This window comes from Phocoena sinus, chromosome 12, assembly GCF_008692025.1.
Source record: "Phocoena sinus isolate mPhoSin1 chromosome 12, mPhoSin1.pri, whole genome shotgun sequence".
Taxonomy (NCBI): Eukaryota; Metazoa; Chordata; class Mammalia; order Artiodactyla; family Phocoenidae; genus Phocoena; species Phocoena sinus.
In genome coordinates, this window is record NC_045774.1 from 57,646,406 (window position 1) to 57,665,788 (window position 19,383).

Consider the following 19,383-nt stretch of genomic DNA (forward strand, 5'->3'; position numbering starts at 1 on the left):
CTAATGATAAAGAAGAAACTGTAAAATGTTAATTTTTCATAGCTTTCAACTATTAATATTTTCAGATAACTGTATAGTGTATAGAGTTTCGAGATGTGGTTTAAGACATAAACTTCCAAATTATCCATATTTAAAAGAATATATTTCTCATACAGGCTTATCTGTGTTGAGAATGATATGAATTTTTTTAGATTAAAAAATACAGTTGTTGTAAAATGGGGTTTTAGCAGAAAAATATCTCTAGTGTTTGCAAGGTATCATATATTTAACATCAAAAGTCTTTAAAAATATACTCAATAACTTTTTTTTTTTTTTTTTTTGCTGTACTTGGACCCCTCACTGTTGTGGCCTCTCCCGCTGCGGAGCACAGGCTCCGGACGCGCAGGCTCAGCGGCCATGGCTCACGGGCCCAGCCGCTCCACGGCATGTGGGATCTTCCCGGACCGGGGCGCGAACCCGTGTCCCCTGCATCGGCAGGCGGACTCCCAACCACTGCGCCACCAGGGAAGCCCCTCAATAACTTTTGTGTTGAATGATTTTAAAACTAAAAATCACCTTCATATCCTTTCACATCACCACCAATAGGAAATAGAACTATGGTATAATTAAAATTATCATTCCAATTACTGTAAAGGATTCTAATCATAGCATGTAAAGGAGGTTTCTTAAATAGTAGGTAGGGTCATCAGTTCCCCTTATTTAGGGTTCTCTTGTTTGGGTTGGGTTTGGTTTGGGAGCCATATGTATATCTCATAGGTAGTGTTTTATTTAGTCCTCAAAGAAGCCCAGATAGAACCCATAACAGTGAGTAAGCAGATTCATTTTTGTCCTACTTACAGAATGAGTTTGGAAGGCACAGGGCCTCTCTAAGTGCCTGTAAATAATATTTGTGTGAGGGAGTGAACTCAGGCCCTTGAACTTTCCCAGCCCATATATGCACTGTATAGAAATATCCAAGGAGAAATCTGACATTGGGAGCTGCTCACTTAGGTATAATAACTTGAAGACACCAGCATGATGCAAGCAAGTTTTGACTAAAATTAGATGTAAATAAGAGAGACATAAAAACCGAAAAAATAGTTAAAATATTTGCCCAAGTAAATATATCCCATGAATTCCCTTATTTTACTTATGATAGCAAGAAGGTGAGAATGACTTAAAAGTTCCTAGATTTAAAAAATAATAATATTGTATAGTCTTTTGTTAAAGATTGAGAATCTTTTTATATGCATTCTCTCATAAAGGAATTTGGTCGAAGGTTAATTAACTTACCAAATTCATTCCAAGTCTTGTGTACTTTTAAAAATCACATCAGAGGTTTTCAAACTTCTTCCCAGGTAAGAAACCCTTTTTTAAATTAAACTTTTACACGGAAGCCTAGTATAGAAGAATATGAAAGCATGTGGGATATGAAAACCCAGATAGAAAGGATATTATAGGTGCATGGGGCTGCAGAATGCCCCCCATACTTCTGCAGAACCCCTAGGGCTTCGCTGTGAATGGTCCTGGACTGTTCCCTTTAGCAACATTTGGCATCTTAATTTAAAATGGGAAGTTTTTATGTGATGAAAGTAATACTTTCTCTTGGCAAATGCTTAACTTCCTGTATTGTAAATATAAAATATAGAGAATTTGAATAATATAATTAATGTCATAAAGTGGTCAAGCACATAGAATTGTATACCCTAAAAATAGATAAATTATGTTCATCTTAGGTGTCCATGGGACATTTTCTCAAAGCAGAAATTGAAAAGATCATAGTCTTTACAAAATACAATAGAGGGACTTCCCTGGTGGCGTAGTGGTTGAGAGTCTGCCTGCCGATGCAGGGGACGCGGGTTTGTGCCCCGGTCCGGGAGGATCCCACATGCCGCGGAGCGGCTGGGCCCGTGAGCCATGGCTGCTGAGCCTGCACGTCCGGAGCCTGTGCTCCGCAACGGGAGAGGCCACAACAGTGAGAGGCCCACGTACTGCAAAAAAAAAAAAATACAATAGAAATTTAGAAATAACTTATATATGATAAAACAAAACTATATACACACACACATACATATCTATATATGCATATGTATATACAAACACATATATATGTACATACATTCTACACTTTTGTATTTGATAAATTGAAGACATAAAACCCAACCACTTGAAAGAATAGTCTTCTGACACTGAGAGTTCAGTAAGTGATCACAAAAGGAAGGAAGGGAAAGAGAGTGACAACACTATTATTAGAAAATAATGAAAGTTTATTAAGTACAGACAGAGTTTATAATTCAGAGTTTGAATTATACTCAAATGAAACAGGAATATTGGGACTATAGTAAGTTACTTATTAAATTTTAAATGTTGGGTAATTTTAAACAGAATGTTCTAAAAAATGGAAAAATAATACAGTTGAAAAAAATTAAATACAAACTAGGAAACCAATAGAATTAGATTTATTAGCTAGAAACCTTCTATATTTTTAAAAAAGCAAAAGCTAGGTTTTAAAAAAGTAAAATAAACATAACAAATCCAATCACAAATAAGTAGAAAACCTATGAGTAAACAAAATTAAAAAGGATAAAGATATTTTAAGAACATTTAGAGATGGAAAAAGATGAGAATACTATCAGCTATCATAAAAACGTAATTGAAAGAGAATGGAATAGTGTCCGTGTGCTCATCAGCAGTAAAATGGAGAAACTCCTTGGCATGCGAGATTTCTCATGATCGTTTCTACACTTCTGCATTTCTAGCTCGTGCCATTAGTGTTGCTAAGTACAGTACCTTAAACACCATTCTTCCTGGCCTACCTGGCAGGTCCTAGCCTCTCTCTTAGAACACCGACAACTGTCACCTCTGCATGCCTTCCCTGACTTACCCGAGCTTGATTAGTGATCTCTCTTCATTGTTCTCAGTTTTTAGAAGGTGCTACTATTAATGGGATACATTACAGTGTTTTTTTGTAGTTTTTACAGACTCTTAAACCCCTGCTCTCCTGGCTTTGTGCCCGTCATTAAAAGCTTAATAAATGATTGGCGAACAAATTAATTGATGTTTACAGTAGAGTTCAGCCAGAAAATTAGAATATTACACCCCACCAGTGAACACAAATAATGCAGCTTAGGACATTCTTTGAGTAGTTTGTGATTTTCTTCCCCCAAGTTTTGGCTGTTGTTCCACACAAACTCTCTCTTACACAGTATATCATTTTAAATTTAAATTTGTGAAACACTAGAAGAATCTACCTTAATTATTTCAGACTTCTGTGGTTATGTGTTTAAAATGAATTTGAAATTATTGAACTTGAGAATAAAGAGCATATACTTCTAACACCTGAAATTATAAAGTGGTACAGCTTACACTAAAACCTAACACATGTCACTTGCCTTGTTAAATTTTTAGGGGGGGAAAAAAACAAAACAGAAGAAACCATTTAACTAAGAATTTTCCAGTTCAGAAAATATACTAAAATTACACTTTTACTAACTCTATATCATTCCACATGCCAGATTTAAGCCAGTTTTTTTTTTTCACATTATCTGTCTTTTAGACTGTGTTGTTATTCTCAGTTTCTTCAGTGATCTTATTTTATTGTGATTGTTTCATCGTTTATACTACTAAAACTTATTTTAAACTTAGTACAAATCCAGATGGGTTGAATCTATCTTATATGTTAATTAAAATAACCCCTATAGGTTGAATCCACACAGAGTATGATAAGAATTCTTGGACTCTCTGCAACCTTACCCAACTACCTCGATGTTGCTACGTTTTTACACGTTAATCCCTTCATTGGACTTTTCTACTTTGATGGCCGCTTTCGACCTGTTCCTCTTGGACAGACATTTCTGGGGGTTAAAAGTGCAAATAAGGTAAACATTTGTTTTAAAACTTATACTTTTCTTTTCCAGAAATATTTTTATTGATGTATTGTTTAATACTTGTTTGAGGTTAGAGACTCTAGAAGACCATTTCAGTCACATTACAAATATCACAGCCTAGAAAAAAAAAATCAAGCACACTCCCTCAGCTATATGTTGTAGAATGTCTCCTGCTCCTAAAAGCTGCTTGTAGTAGTTTACATTGCTATTATCAGTGTATATTTTGTATTCTCAGCTAAGAACACAAGTTATATATAAGAATATGTTTCAAAATGTTAATTTGATAAGGTTGAAGGCCAATGTGAAATAAAAGACTTTAAGTCAGTAATATATATCATGATATAATATTATTCATCTAAAATAAGTAATACCTTATATGCAATAGAAAAATAATTTCATGATAGCAACTATTAAAGGAGGGGCTCTATTTAACTTATAATATTGTATAACTATCATATTAATTATATACATAAGTGGCATTTCTGAAATTCTTTGCAATGTTTTAAAAATTCTGTTTATCTAATTCCTTAAATAGTATTACCATGTACCATTTGCATTATCAGGGTGCTTATTTTAGGCTTTTATTATGTCATGAAGGAATATTTTGCTTAAAATTTATTTGTTCATCATTCTGTTTAATGACACTTCCCCCCTCCGTGGAAGAAACAGTTTTAGGGGAAGATTCACGGGCTATATGACCTCTTTATAAAAGAAAACAGGATAGAATCGTGTGTTACTATGTCAACCTTGGTCTTTAGTGTATTACATTACTTTTGTCTAAAAACAATTTTATTAGTAAAACAGGGTCATTTTTAGCCTACAGTATTATAAATAAAATACTCAGCTTAGAAAATACTAAAAGCCAATGTCACTGCAACAGTTAATATGCTCCATCTGCATTGCATAAAAGTAAGGTATGTTTAGAATTGTGGGGAGCCATTTCAGATGTATACATAGAAGGACAGCTCATGATATGGTAATAGTTATGATATGCATCTTTTACCTTCATCGTTTCAAGGGCTTTTCAGTATTACTTGTTGCTTGTTTTTTTCAGCCATATCTTAATATATGTTTGATTATTTAGTTTATTTTAATGTATCATTAGAACAGATGTAGAGCTGTTTATAACATTAGATTGTTCTTTCAACTTATAATTTAAATGATAGCAGATGGTTCTCACAGAAAGATGTAGAGAAGAAAGTGTTTTCAGATGCTTGTCAGGGGTCTTAAAACTTATTTTCTTTTAATTTCATCATAGAAGGTGGTAAATCACTTAAAGCTAATTAACTTCCATGTATTTTTCACCACAGTATGTTAGCATTGTAATCACAAAAGGGATGGTGTGAGATGTTGAACTGTCATAATTATTTTGAAGGTTTAAAAATTTGGCAAAATTTAAAAACTATTTTTACAAATCTTACACAATGTAAATAGAAAATTAATTATATATATTAGTTATAAATATGCATTTTTGTCTTACTAAAATGTATTAGTTTTACGCTCAGCTGACATACACAGTTGGTAACAAGAATTCCCCCAGGGTGTTGTTTAATATATTCTAACCGTTGTTAATTTGTCATTTCTTATAGTAAGAAATCCTTTTAGATTTCTTAAAGTTTCATTCAGAAGCTCACGATGTGATTCAGTTGTTGTGGAAGAACACAAAATAGGAAAATGGTGTCCATGACACGTCTAATTTGAAATAATGGCTTTGACCAGAGCTCAATCCAAAATTCACCAAAAAAATTACTGAGAGTTTTGTTTGGAGGAGTTTTTGGTTTGTTTTTTTGCCCAATCATTAATGGAGAGTAAATTGTCTTGTGATTATCTCATTTTACTTAATCACTATAAGTCATAAGAGTTCCAGAATGTTAAAGTGTTTCCTTTATTAAAACAAAAAATCTAAATTTTAGTCATTTCAGTTGTGTAACATTTTCATCCCCTCCAGACTCTTAATAAATGTTAAATAGAGAGATGCAGGCTGTGTCACATGCCTACTCTTTGAGGTAACTACCTTACCTTTTTGGTTGGAAGCTGTCTCATCATTAATAGGGAAAATGAGACCTTTTTTAAATTCATTAACTTGATATTAAATTTCCAATTAATCTGGAAAATGTTTCTGTAGAAAAATATCTACCGAACTCTGTATACATTACAGAAATAGTATGTTTCCTTACATTTTAGCTTTGTATGTCATGATATTCTACTGGTAATATTCCGGTGATTTTGAGAATTACACAGGAAAGCTCTATGTATAGTTTTATAGACTGAAATAGAAGAAAAACAGTCTGAAGAATGGGCTTCTCTGGGGAAAGCAGTGAAAAGAACATTCAAATTATTTTAAAATATCTCTCACTAGAATATTATTCTTAAACTTATTGTCTTTAAAAAACTTGCATTCTTATAAAGCTAGTACACTGAAAGTATTGCATGAGGTATTTTATTTGTATTTTTTAATTATATTGTGTTTATTTCCGATTGGGTTGTTATATATCAGGTGTTGATATTTCATTTGTTGTTTCTGCATTCTGGCTAGTCTGAAAGTAAAAGGAGATGTGTCGTGATTGATAGTTTCCTTTGTGGTTAAGAAGTTTATAATTGCTTCATCTGATATTTTTCACGTTTTAAAAACTTCAAGGTGCAACAGTTGAATAACATGGATGAAGTATGTTATGAAAGTGTTTTGAAGCAAGTAAAGGCTGGACACCAGGTACACTTTATTTTATCCTGTTTTTAGAGAACACTTAATGATTAAAATTATTAATTTTTATGCTCTTAAAAATGTTCTTCAATTCTGAGATAATGATTCACAGGTTTTATTTCTTAGTAATTTTTTAGCCCACTGGGTAGCCATATAAGTCATAAAATATTCATAGGTAATATTATCATTACAGTATTGATAGATCATGCTGTTTTGTTTGCCACTTTTATTAAATAGGTAAGAGAAAGAAGAATTTCATCCTTTACATTTCAGGTTACTTCTTTATTTATTTTAAAGCACCAACCTTCTCTCACACATCAAAAATTTTAATTTACTTACATAATGTAAAACATTTAAATGTTATATTATTCTTACTGTTTTCTTGAAGTAGTAGCAATTGAAATATATATAATAAATTTTCATCTTGTTTGGATATTAAGCACTTTTAAACTTCAAAGTTCAAGATGCTCCAATCCAGATTGTTAAAAAAAAAAAAAATGGAATGATGTGTGTAGACTTTTCAGATTGGTTTCTTTCACAATGTGTATTTGAGGTACACAAATCCCTGTCTTTTCATGGCTTGATAGCTTCTTCTTTTTAGCACTGAATAATATTCCATTGTCTGTTCCACAGTTTATGTGTACATAACAGCTGTGGATGGGTTTTATGTGGACATACGTTTTCAGTTCCTTTGGGTAAATACCAAGGAGTGTAATTGCAATATCAGTATTTATTAAACTACTCAGCCTTTCTCCATATAATCTTATGTTATAAAATATGTCTTTAAAAAATGGAATGCATCCTTATTCCTGAATGTTGGGAAATGTAGCAGTTGTATCTTGTAATGTAGGTAGGTAAAAGTCCAAGTAAATGTAATTTAAAGAATCCTAGGAAGATTATATCCTCTTCCTCTTCTGGCATAGTTCATTCTCTCACTGTTATAGGGGCTAACATGTCCTGCTAGAAATCATGATTTACAAAGTTCAGATGCTGGCTGGGGGTGTTTGGTCAGTAGAGATTAGATCTCACTGCCAGCCCTTTCATTCTTAGTGTGAATCCATCCATTGCATTACTTTTTGAAATGAAAACTGCCATAGGGCAGGCACTTGTAGTAGTAAATTCAGACCAAAGGTGAGATGGAGAGCTAGGTTCATAGTGCTGGTTCCTGTTTAGAAAGGACAGACTAGGTTGGGAAACACCAGCGGAGGCTTCAGGCGGTCGGGGGCCGGCTGCTGTAGGGCAGGAGGAACCCGGAAATGAAGAGTGTGCAAAGACGAGGCAGAAGTTGCACACAGGTATTACCTCCCACCTTTTGTGTGCATGCCATGGCATCCACCAGTGCCAGCCTTTTAAGGACCACCAAGCTGTCTCCTTCTCCTACACTTTTGTCTGGCTAAAAATGCACTGTGGGTGACTCTGTAAAGTGTGGTTACAGTTTAAGAACCCACTGAAACACTTCGGTATCAGAGTTCCTGTCCAGATCCGTGCTTACATCCCTCTCCCAAAACAAGAATGGAGCAGGATAAGCAGGATCGTTTTCTCTGCCATAAGAAGTAGGGTTTAGGTTGCAGGTCTCCCAGTTTCTGTTTCAGTGATTAGTGATGATGTTTGTTTTCCATAAAAGTAGGACTTTCTTCAGTTCTCTAGACATACCTACATATCTATTTACTTTTTTTAATTGTAAAAATAAAATAGCAATATTAAGGAAAATTTTCATAGTTCCACTGTTATTTTACCCTTTCAACATTATTATTGTAATGTTTATACATGTCCTGCTGGTCTTTTTTTTTTTTATCCATTTGCACATGTAGCTTTTAATTTTGCTCATTCAAACTTAATTTTAATTACTGGCTACAGTCCATTGCTAAATTATAATTATACTGTATATACAGTTTTATATTCAGTTTTCCTTAATGAATACTAAAGATTTTTCATTGTTTCTACCTGGTCTTCACAATTTTAATGTCTGTAATAGAGAGAATGGAGTTTTTATTCACGTTCTAAGTTTCAGATGACATGTAAGTCACTTCGGACTTTTAATCTTCACAATCTTCTGACATAAGCATTAAATCTCCTTTTGTTAAAAGAGAAAATGAACCTACGACATATTAAGCAGCTTCTCAAGGTCATACAGCTATTAAAAGGTCACTCCAGGATTGCAATACAAGTCCATGTTGATAAAAGCCCACAGCATCTTCAGAACTTTACACTGCCACTTTGCCATTGAGTTGACATTTGTTCTTCCTTTTATTATTGGTTATTCCTCCGTTATTGAGTGCTTTAAATGTTTGCAACTTTCTGTTATTAAAAAATAGTGCTGCTCTAGTGATCATCTTTCTGCCTATTATTTTTTCTGTTGAAACATTTACTTAGGGTAAATTCCCTGAAATAGGATTATGGCTCAAATGGCCATATTTTGTGGTCTTACCACATGATTCTATAATGCATTCTGAATGGGTTATAATATCTTGTTGTCATAGCAGACCTGCAAAGGATTTTATTAAATGTATGCCATGTTCTTCTGAATAGCATCAAGTAGTGTGATGTAAGATTATGATCTGATGTGTGTTTGCCATTTTGAATTTGTTTTACAATTTTAAGTTATATAAGACACAGTGGTGTTTTACCAGTGAAATTTTTTTCTTAGGTAGCAACAATTACCTCTAAATCATGGTTACAAAAGCTCATGTTTTACATACCATATTGTTCATGATTTGCTTTGGGTATGCACTTACCTTTCAATTAGAAAAACCCATTCTTCCCAGTGCTTTTGCTTCATATGTGATCCTGTGGTCTTTAGCCTCTGTAATTGTGTCTTTAAAATGTTTAATATAAAACATGATTAGTATAAAAGAGGGTGACCAATAAAAGAGTGTAAACAAATTTAACACTTGGGTACACCAAAAAGTGAAAATGAGGGGAAAAAAAACAAAAATGAGGGGAAAAAAATCACTGAATTCTATCACTCAGAGATAGTTTCTGTTGGTGTATGTCCTTCCATTTCTTAAAATGCATTTTACTCCCTGAATTTTCTATCCTTTTTTCTCCGTTATCTCTATAGTTTCTCTATTTTCTCTACCTCAAAATATGGCAGAACCGTACATAGAAGCAATAACATGTAAATTAACATCTTAGCTTAAAGATGTTATAATTTAAAAATTTGTGTTCTACGCAGTGTTGTTTATTTAGGCTTTGTGTACCAGTAGAACAGGTCGTACTATGTAAGATTGGGTTGTAAGGAAATGCTGTTGGTTAAGTTCCTAGTATAGTGTCATGTACATGGGGACTCTGGTAAATAGAATCTCATTGTGAAGAATTGCTCATCTTCAAAGATCCTTAGTGAGTCGGGGCTGTTGGAAAATATGAAATGCATCAGGACCATGGCCCATTAGTTGGTATTTGCCTCTAGTATTGCTAGTACTACAAATGCCCAGGCCAGTGCCTGCAGATTATAAGTACTAGGTTAAGGCAGCATCTTAGTCTTTTACATTAATGTAATCATCTCAAGTAAAAAACTCTTTTACAACATAATTTGAGAATAAACCTCTCTTTCATTTCTTTAAATTATCTGTATTATGTATGTAACTTTGGGAAAGTTGCCCAAAACTAAAATCTTTTTCTGTTTTAGTCTTTTCGAAGGGATCGCTCTGTCTGTTTAAATCTTCTGTTAGCAAGTTGCTCTGCCAAGTACTATTTGGCTTATAAGTTCAGTTAGCTTGATAAGTGACAGCTTCTGCTGATTGTCTTTGTAATATGTCCAGAACTGGAATTGCAGTGTGCATACTTGGAAAAGAGGACTGTTATACATTTTGATTTTGGAAGCTGAGGTAGATACCTGTTTCAACAAGGCTAACAATCTTTGATTTAATCCATCACACAAGAATTGCTACTTCACAGTAGTCTTTGATTACTGAGGCTCATGTGGAAGTTTGTTTTCGGGGCCTTAGAACCCCTCACTGGATTATTTTTCTCTTTTTATCACCTTGAAGAAATACCTTCTCTAAGCTGTGGTCCTCTGCTTTTATTAGAAGGTTAACAAAGAACTCCACAACAGAATAGAGTTTCTGAGTTTAGTTTTTTCCCTTGTAATTGAGGTTGATTATAATGTTATACTAGCCACTAGTTGTCTTTGTATAAGGTTCCAAGTGATAAATTTCAACAAACGAATTTGTATGTATCCATCTGTCAGAAGATGAAAAATATTGATGAATATTGTTGAATATTGATGAATATTAATGAATATTGTTGAAAAATTCAACAATCTTTTACCTTATTATCTAAAAAACTGACAGCCAGTTTAACTCTTCAGTTACATTATTCTGCCTGACTCTAATGACTAAAAGGTTTAACTATATATGCTTCATTTTAAGAGACTCTTCTGTATAAATGTTTTGTTGTACATATAAAAGTACAGTAAATTGTGTGAGTGTGTGTGTGTGTGTACAGACAGATACAAAAACAGAGACAGAGAAACAGGAGACAGAGAGAAACAGAGAGCTTTGCTCTGGAATTCAGTTATAGTTGTAACTAACTGGACATTAGTGCTTCGTTATTAAGCAGCCAGCTATGTATTTGATCAATGTGCTTTTCCTTAGTAATAGGGGAACATAAGTTATTTCTTGTAGCACTGTGTACCAAACAAACTTTAGCTTTATTTTGTTGCCTTTTAAATATATCTTAGCAGTTAGTATATAGTAGTAAGAAATTGTAAGTCAGTCTATTCTAATCCAGGAAAACAAATAGAATTTTCCTTGCGGCTACCTCATGTCCCCCTCTCTTTTTGCCAGCTTGTTAAAAATTCTTCCAGTGAATACACCTTGATTCTATTTGTTTGCCTTCAGGTTGTTTAGTATTTTGGATTTTCTCTCTAATTGTGGTTTCCCTAAATAATTGTATTAGCGCAACTACTTTTCAGACCATTATTAAGAAGACTAAAAATATGTGTCCATTAAAAAAAAGAACTATAGGGCTTCCCTGGTGGCGCAGTGGTTGAGAGTCCGCCTGCTGATGCAGAGGACCCAGGTTCGTGCCCTGGTCCGGGAAGATCCCACATGCCGCGGAGCGGCTGGACCCGTGAGCCATGGCCACTGAGCCTGCGCGTCCGGAGCCTGTGCTCCGCAACGGGAGAGGCCACAACAGTGAGAGCCCGCGTACTGCAAAATTAAGTTTCCTCTTAAATATATAGACAAATTAATTTTGTTTCTCTCCGCTTAGATTAAATTAGAATAGAGCAAATTTCATGTTCGAAAGCCATGCTGATGTTCTCTGATTTAGTATTCCATGGGTTTCAGTATACCAGTCATCTACACTCGTGTGTTCGCATACTTAATAGATTTCATGTGCGGCTTTGTCTTAAAAGTATTAAAAGCGGTAGGAGGCAGTTGTGTTCCACTCAAGCATGTGTGATGACAGGTGGAGAAAATCTTTTCAGGTTGACTTTTCAACAGTTGTACTCCGCAAGACTTCAAGCTCTTCTTGGCTATTGGGAAATTAAAAGTTGGCGATTCAGCCTTTAATTTTGATCCGTCTGCTCAAACTAATGAGACGTCTCATTTGTAAGCTTCTCTTTGGGTTACCAAATGCAAGTACAGCTTTATCATTCCTGTTAATAATTCCCCTCCTCTGGTGTAACTCGCAGAATGGGAAAATAGTTGATGCCTTAACCCTATTGAGATTTTTCTTGTTATACAAATTTTGTTACAGTGATAGGAAAAGAAGTTAGAAACTGCCTCAGAGATTACAGCATATTTTGTAAGTTAACTGGTTCTTTTTTCACATTATGAAAATGTTAAGATCCTTAATCAGTAACTTCTTACTCAAAATCTACCTCCAGTTTCAAGAATAAAAGGTTTTGCAGTGTTAAAGGGAAAAAAATCATGTTCAACCTTGGATTAATGCTGAACATCAGCTTTTCCTGATTCACATGTGTCTTCTCTTTCGTCATTGTTTATAAGTTTTTCGTAGATGTTGCTGTCTCTAATAAGAAACCACCTTTAAAAATTGACTGATAATTATGGATTAATTTATTACTATCTAAAGGGAATTTTTTGTTTCCTAGTGTTGCTTTTTAGCTTATATAAAAGCAATTATGTACAATTGAAAGAAATTTTACTCTGCTAACTTCAATAATGGAACTTTTCCTTTGGCCCTTTTGCCTAAAAAGTTTCCTTCCTCCAGGTACAAGCATCTCTAATTCTTGGTACTAATGTTTCTGTCGTATCAAATTTGTCTAACATGAACTTTATTGGTAAATTATTTGAGAGCTTCTTTCTTTTCTGCCTTCTTTGCTTACCTCCTCCCCCAAACTGACACATAATCCCAAAGGAATATAAGAGCAAAATTCTTAAGAAGGAGACATTTGAACAATTATGAGAACAAGAATTAAAGACATTTCTCCTTCATCTTTGTTGCTAAAGATGGTACTGCTAAAGAAATATTTCAGGTGTTTTTTTACTGTAAGAAAATCTAAAGGAAGCATTCACTAAACCTCTACTTTTGGAAACAGAAAATCCTCCCCACCTACTAGAAAAAAGCTCTCGTGAGTCTTCTATCAAATTGAGATTTCCTTATCCCTCCTTATTTTCCAGGCAAAAACTAGTTTTGGGTACTCTTTAGTTCTGTATTTTAGTTTTTAATTAGTATTACTAGTGTTTGCTTAGAATTTTTTTCTTCTCTCTGTATGATTTCTATAGTATATCTGTGTACAACATTTGGTTAAAGTGAAGGCAAAAACAGAATATCATCATCATAGAAGGAATTTCTGGTATGACATAATGAAAATTCATTAAAGAAAATTTAATTATATATTTAGCAGTCAAAATTTTTAAATTAGTATAGTTCAGGGGCAATAATTTCTTATCACTGTCAGCCGCAAGCTTGATCCTGTGATCACTGTACTGCATATTTTGGTCATGCCTAATTCAGGAACATGGAAAACGATGTCAGTCTAGGCATTCTGCTGTTTCCCCTGCCACAGGCCAAAGCCAAAGAGGGTTTCAACTAAATATTAAGTCAAAGCAAAGCTTGACACATCCTTAATAAAAGTTTACTTTTTTTTTTAAGGCAAAATTCCCTTATGACAGTAGCTCATAATTGAGAATAAAATAATCAGAGGATTACAGAGAGGTTGTAGAAGTGGAAGTAGTTGCAAAATGCCAATTTTTCTTTGTGCCTTTCTTTTCTGGCTCTTGTGATACAACTCTCCTTGCTTTTCTCTGTCTTCTAACCTTTTGAGCCATCCTTTTTCTTTCTTTGTAGCCTTTTCCTTCTCTACCTGGCTCTTTCTTAGACCCTTTTTTTTTTTTTTTTTTTTTTGTGGTACGTGGACCTCTCACTGCTGTGGCCTCTCCCATTGCGGAGCACAGGCTCCAGACACGCAGGCTCAGCGGCCATGGCTCACGGGCCCAGCCGCTCCTTGGCACGTGGGATCCTCCTGAACCAGGGCACGAACCCATGTCCCCTGCATCGGCAGGCAGACTCTCAACCACTGCGCCACCAGGGAAGCCCCTTAGACCCTTTTTTTAATTTAGCACTCTCTCTTGTATCATTCCATCCCAGTTAAAACCTTTGTAGAAATAACTCATATATTTATATTCCTAACCCAGACCTCTTCCCTAAGCTGTAGACCCATGTGATCGTGGCTGGCCTCTCCTCTTGGGTATCACAGATGTAGTATGTCCAAACCAAATACATAATTTTCCCTCTAAACCAGTGGTATTTCATCCATTATTCCCTGGTTCAGTGAATGGCACGACTATAGATTTAGTTCTGTAAAACAGAAGCCGAAAAGTCACCCTTTTCAACTCTCTCCTGTGTTCTCATTTCTGATCCCTCGTGAGGGCCTGTCCATTTGACATAAGTGTCTTTCAGACCTGCCCATTTCTTTCCATTCCCTCCTCCTTCTGTACCGTCGTCTCCACCACCTAATCCAGATACGCATCATGTCATCCAGCACACCTCTTAGCTGCTCTACCTCTCTTAACTGTTCGATGTCCATTCTGGCCTTTCTCTAGCTGTTCTGTATGCTGCAGCTAGCTAGAATGATCCTAGCTAGAATACTTAAAGCTCCTTTAAAAGGGCCCAGGGGTTCCTATAGTCTTGGGCCATTACCTCCCTCCTTTCTTCTTCATCACATACATGTCTCTCCCTCATTTCCTACCTCCCTGCTTCCTAGCCTTCTTTCAGACCCTCATCATAGAGATGCTTTTTCACTTAACCTCTGAGCTTTTGTGTAACTTGTTCCCTCTGCCTCACACATTCTTCTTTATTCTCTACTTAGTTGACCTCTACTAAATCCTTTAGATTTCATCTTTCTTAGAGAAGGCTTTTTTTAACCTCCCTCTCTCACCTCCCTATTATGAACTATATAATAACACGGCATATGTCTTCCTCCTATTTCTTGCTGTAGTTTTACATTTTTCCTGGCTGTTTTTGATTAATACCACTTTTCAGTAGAAGATCATAAGTCCCATAGGAAAGGGGCTGTCTCTGGTTTTGCTCATCATTGTATTATCATGGCCTCACCAGTACCTGGCACACAGTTGGTGCTCACATAGTGTGTAATGAATAAGTGAACGGAAGATGTGGTAGTCTTCGTTAAGTCTGAACTTACTCTTAAAGGATTAGGGAGCAACGAACTTCAAAGAAAATCAAGAAAATAATAATTAGTTCCACAGTAAGCCGAACATCCAGGCTGAGGGGAGAACAACCTGGAGAAGTGGAACGACATCAAAGATCACTTTGATTCCTTTCTTAAGGAATTTTTTTCCCCCTGTAGTCTGTAAAGATCAATGAAAGAATGTTGGTATTCTCCTTAAAAATGTTTCATCCCATACAGTTACTCTTATTTCATCTAGTTATAGTCTTTTCTGTTAGAAGTTAGAAGTATTAAATTATCTCATTTTCTCCTAAAATAAAATATCCATCTGACGTAGCTATTTTTCATGATATAGATATCATTCGTGCCACCTCTTAGCTGCTCTACCTCTCTTAACTGTTCTTAAGTTAATATATTCTTTCTTTATTTCTATTCATTAAGACCTAGAGGGGTAACCTTTGAACCCTTTTAAAATTTCACATTTTTAAGGCAACAGAGAAAAGTTCCATTTTTCTGAACTATAGCTTACCATAAGAGTACTCAATTATATTCTTGAGATTTTATATATAGCAGTTTCTTTGTTAACCTTGTAATGTTCTCTTCATTTGCAAAGGGAATACTTTTTGATGAGGAATATTATTATTGCGTTGTTCCTTCATTGTTCTTAACATTATTTTTTTCCTAAGTCTTCGAGGATTTTTATTACTGAAATAACACATTCTTATAACAAGGGAATCAACACAAACGTGTAAAGAAAAGACTAATGAATTACTTTCTCCTCACTTCGCCTCATGCCCAGTACCCTTGACCCTGAGTGTATTCAGTTTTCTCCTGGCACGTATAGATATATACAAGTATGTCCATGTTTTTAGGCATTTGAGCTTTTTTTTTTTTTTTTTTTTTTTTTTTTTTGTGGTACATGGGCCTCTCACTGCTGTGGCCTCTCCCGCTGCAGAGCGCAGGCTCCGGACGGGCAGGCCCAGCAGCCATGGCTCACAGGCTCAGCCGCTCCGCGGCACGTGGGATCCTCCCGGACCCGGGCACGAACCCGTGTCTCCTGTGTCAGCAGGCGGACTCCCAACCACTGCGCCACCAGGGAAGCCCGGCATTTGAGCTTTTTAAAGTTGGTAATCAGTGGTTTCTGGAATTACAGCACAAATTGAGCACATGGAACAGTTTGTCTCAGAATGATGTTTAGAAACTTTCAGGTATAAACTAAATTTTGATCTGTCCTTGTATAGTTTACAGATCTTCAGCCAAAAGGTCAAAAGAAAAAAAAAATGCTGTGCCTAATCTTGGAATAAAATTGGAAGCAATACAAGTGGTTTTATTTTCCTGAAACTGGTTCTCTTTATATTTTATACATTGTTGAACCCAAGGAACATATATAATGATTCAGACCTGGAAGGCAAAGCTTTATGCTCCATCCATTTCATCTCATCCACTTCATCTATTAAATAGTTGGACATTATCTCTATTTTTATATGTCAGGTCCGTATAACTCCCTTATAGAAGTTATCACCACTTCTATCCATTTTCTCATTCTCTGTGTCTTCTTTGGTGCCCCTCTTCATATTTTAAGTAGCAAAATATGAAGATAGCACAAGTTGCTATGTCCTCTTACTAGGTACTCTTTACCATACTGTTGTATAATTTTCCTCTCAGTTTGTTCTGTTTCACACCTCCAGAATGTCTTGCATAGGAACAACTATAACTATTGGGTTTTGCATATATGCTTTATGCATGTAGCCAATGCATAAATGCATGTTTTGTGTGAAAAGTTAGTTAAATTGTATATAATTTGTTATAAATTTTGTTGTTTGAAAGATTCTATATAGATCCACAGTTGATTTAAATCAAATATTCCAGACTTACGAAGTGAATTTACTGATTATTTGGTCATTTATTCATGTGATTTGTGTAATTATAGTATTAAATTACAGTAAATATATAATGATCAGGTTAAGTAATATAAAAGAAACATTGAATCTATTTTGTGTATTTAATTTTGTCATATACTCTGTATATTTGGTATTTTCACTAATTCTGTTGAAAATAAAACCTAATTTACATACATGTTTATTTTATACTGTTATTTTAATTATTTATATTTTTTGAATAACAGTAATAACATAGACTTGGGAAGTACTAAAACAGTGTTTGGCTGCTAGTAATCATTTTTCTTTTATAACACCATAGAAAATTCTCTGGACAGCTATTCAGGAATTTTACATTAAATTGTCAGAAGTTAATTTGACAGCTGTTTATTTTACTTTAGAAAATGATATATTGAATCTCTATTAGCCGGTTTCCAGCTGATATTTGGACTTAGAAGCAGTTGGTAGGTATATTTAATAAGTTTCATTACCACCACAAGCATTTGTTGATTACATTTTTGTAGCCATCTTTTGATAAAATTGAACAAACAGTATTTTTATTAAAGCTAAGTATAATATTTTGTGTCCCAAGGAAATCTGATACAACTATTCCTGTACGTGCTCAAAGTGCAAAAAAGGGAGTTGAATATTTAAACTCAATGAACCATTGCAGACGTTTACTGTCTTTCCTGTAACTAGGGTTTTTATTTTTCTTGTTGTCATAGTAGCATATTTAAGTGAGAAGGGGTGGAAAGGAAGGAACTGTGTCTCTATAGTTAATATTGTAAAATATGATTCTGTTTTTAAGAGAGTAGTGTAATAGTCTCAGATCTTATCTTACTTTTTTCTTGGTTTTATGAATGAGTAGATGGGAAATGCAGCTCTAACTATATTATGGCAAAAAAAGTGGGCATTTCCAATCTGTACAGCATTCATCAAGTTAGTGGCTGCTCTCAAAATATGGTCAGAGACTTAAGTCTTGTTAAGGGTCTAAGATATTCGTGCTAGCTTGCCACAGGCTAACTTCATTGTATACCACACACACACACACACACACACAAATGCACACGCACATAGGCGAAAACAAGAGAAACCTGGGTAGGGAACCGACCTTATATTTATTCACAGAGCATGGTGTTGGTTGCCCCTCTCTAGCTTTACAGGGTAACATGGTAAGAGCCAGCTACCTCTGTGCACCTGGGTGGCCCCCTAGGAGTGCTCCAAAATTATGAAACTTGAAGCATATATAGTTGTTGCTGGCACATCCTCCCTTCTGGTGGGTGGAAGAGAGGGTATAAGGAGAAAGGGGAGGGAGAGGGAGAAAGAAGGGAGGAAGAAAGGAGACAAAGAAGTAGACCAACTGACCTGCCCAGGGACCTTTCTCTTTCACTCTGGAATATAAACAGATTCCCTCTTGAGGAGGGAAGGGGCGGCCTGTACCCTGGAATATAAGCAGTTGTCTCTTTGAGTGATAAGAAAGGAGCCTCTAGGCTTTATTACCTATAGAATGGGAAGAAATGGCTCTGGGGGAGTGGAGGCATTCTCTACCGTTAAAGCCGTTCAGTTTCCACTGCTCAGAAGGCCCTGACCATGTAGGATCACCAGGAATTTCAGGGAGGATTGTTTTCCAACAAGACCTAAAGGTGTATTGAAAGGACATGTACTCTACTAAACTATCCCAGTAAGATAGTTTGCTACCCCTGTCTGCTTTATAAAAATCTTTCTAACCTTACCTAGATTGCATAGTCTCTCTGGTGGTCCTTTGTTATGTTCTCCATGGACTTTGGTCTCATTTTTTTTTTTTTTTTTTTTTACTATGGTATTTTATTTGCTCTGTCTTGTAGCTGTGTTTTTGAAATCATATGGAGAAAGGCCAAATGCATGGCTTAATGGATGGTCAGATGGCAGTGTACCTTTTTTTAAGTGCAGTGTAAGTATCTCAACTTGGGTTTGTAGATAAATCTTTTTTTTTTTCTTGTTTTTTCCTTTCTCTTATCTTTTTTTCTTATTAAAGAGGGTCAATTGAAGAGTACAATACAGATTTATGGAAAACCGAGGTGTTTTTCATTTTGTAAGCACAAATATTAGAGCAGCCTCAAAAAAATGGAGACAGTTAAGAGCCAAACTAAGAGGAATTACAACTTTGTGATTTTTCCCTTTATAGCAGTACAGTTTTAATTAGTCTAGCTAGAAAATTTTATTGAGAGTATGTTGCCTTAGTGGGATTTCTTCTGCTAAAGTAAGTTAAAAAAAAAAAAGCGTATTCTTTTTAGGGAGAATCTATTCAAGTGTGTCACTTGAGAATATTAAATGCACAGTTGGATGTTTAGAATTATAAGTAGT

General features: G+C 35.1%; 1 protein-coding gene across 2 annotated transcripts in view; it reads left to right on the plus strand.

Annotated features, from left to right (window-relative positions):
• The window catches only part of ASCC3 (activating signal cointegrator 1 complex subunit 3), a 366,641-nt gene that overhangs the window by 152,990 nt on the left and 194,268 nt on the right, over nucleotides 1-19,383 (plus strand). For both annotated transcript variants that reach the window (XM_032651063.1, XM_032651064.1), the window contains exons 12-13: nucleotides 3,681-3,857; nucleotides 6,505-6,576. In XM_032651063.1, coding sequence (XP_032506954.1) covers nucleotides 3,681-3,857; nucleotides 6,505-6,576 — 249 coding nt within the window. The remainder of the gene's footprint in view (nucleotides 1-3,680; nucleotides 3,858-6,504; nucleotides 6,577-19,383) is intronic.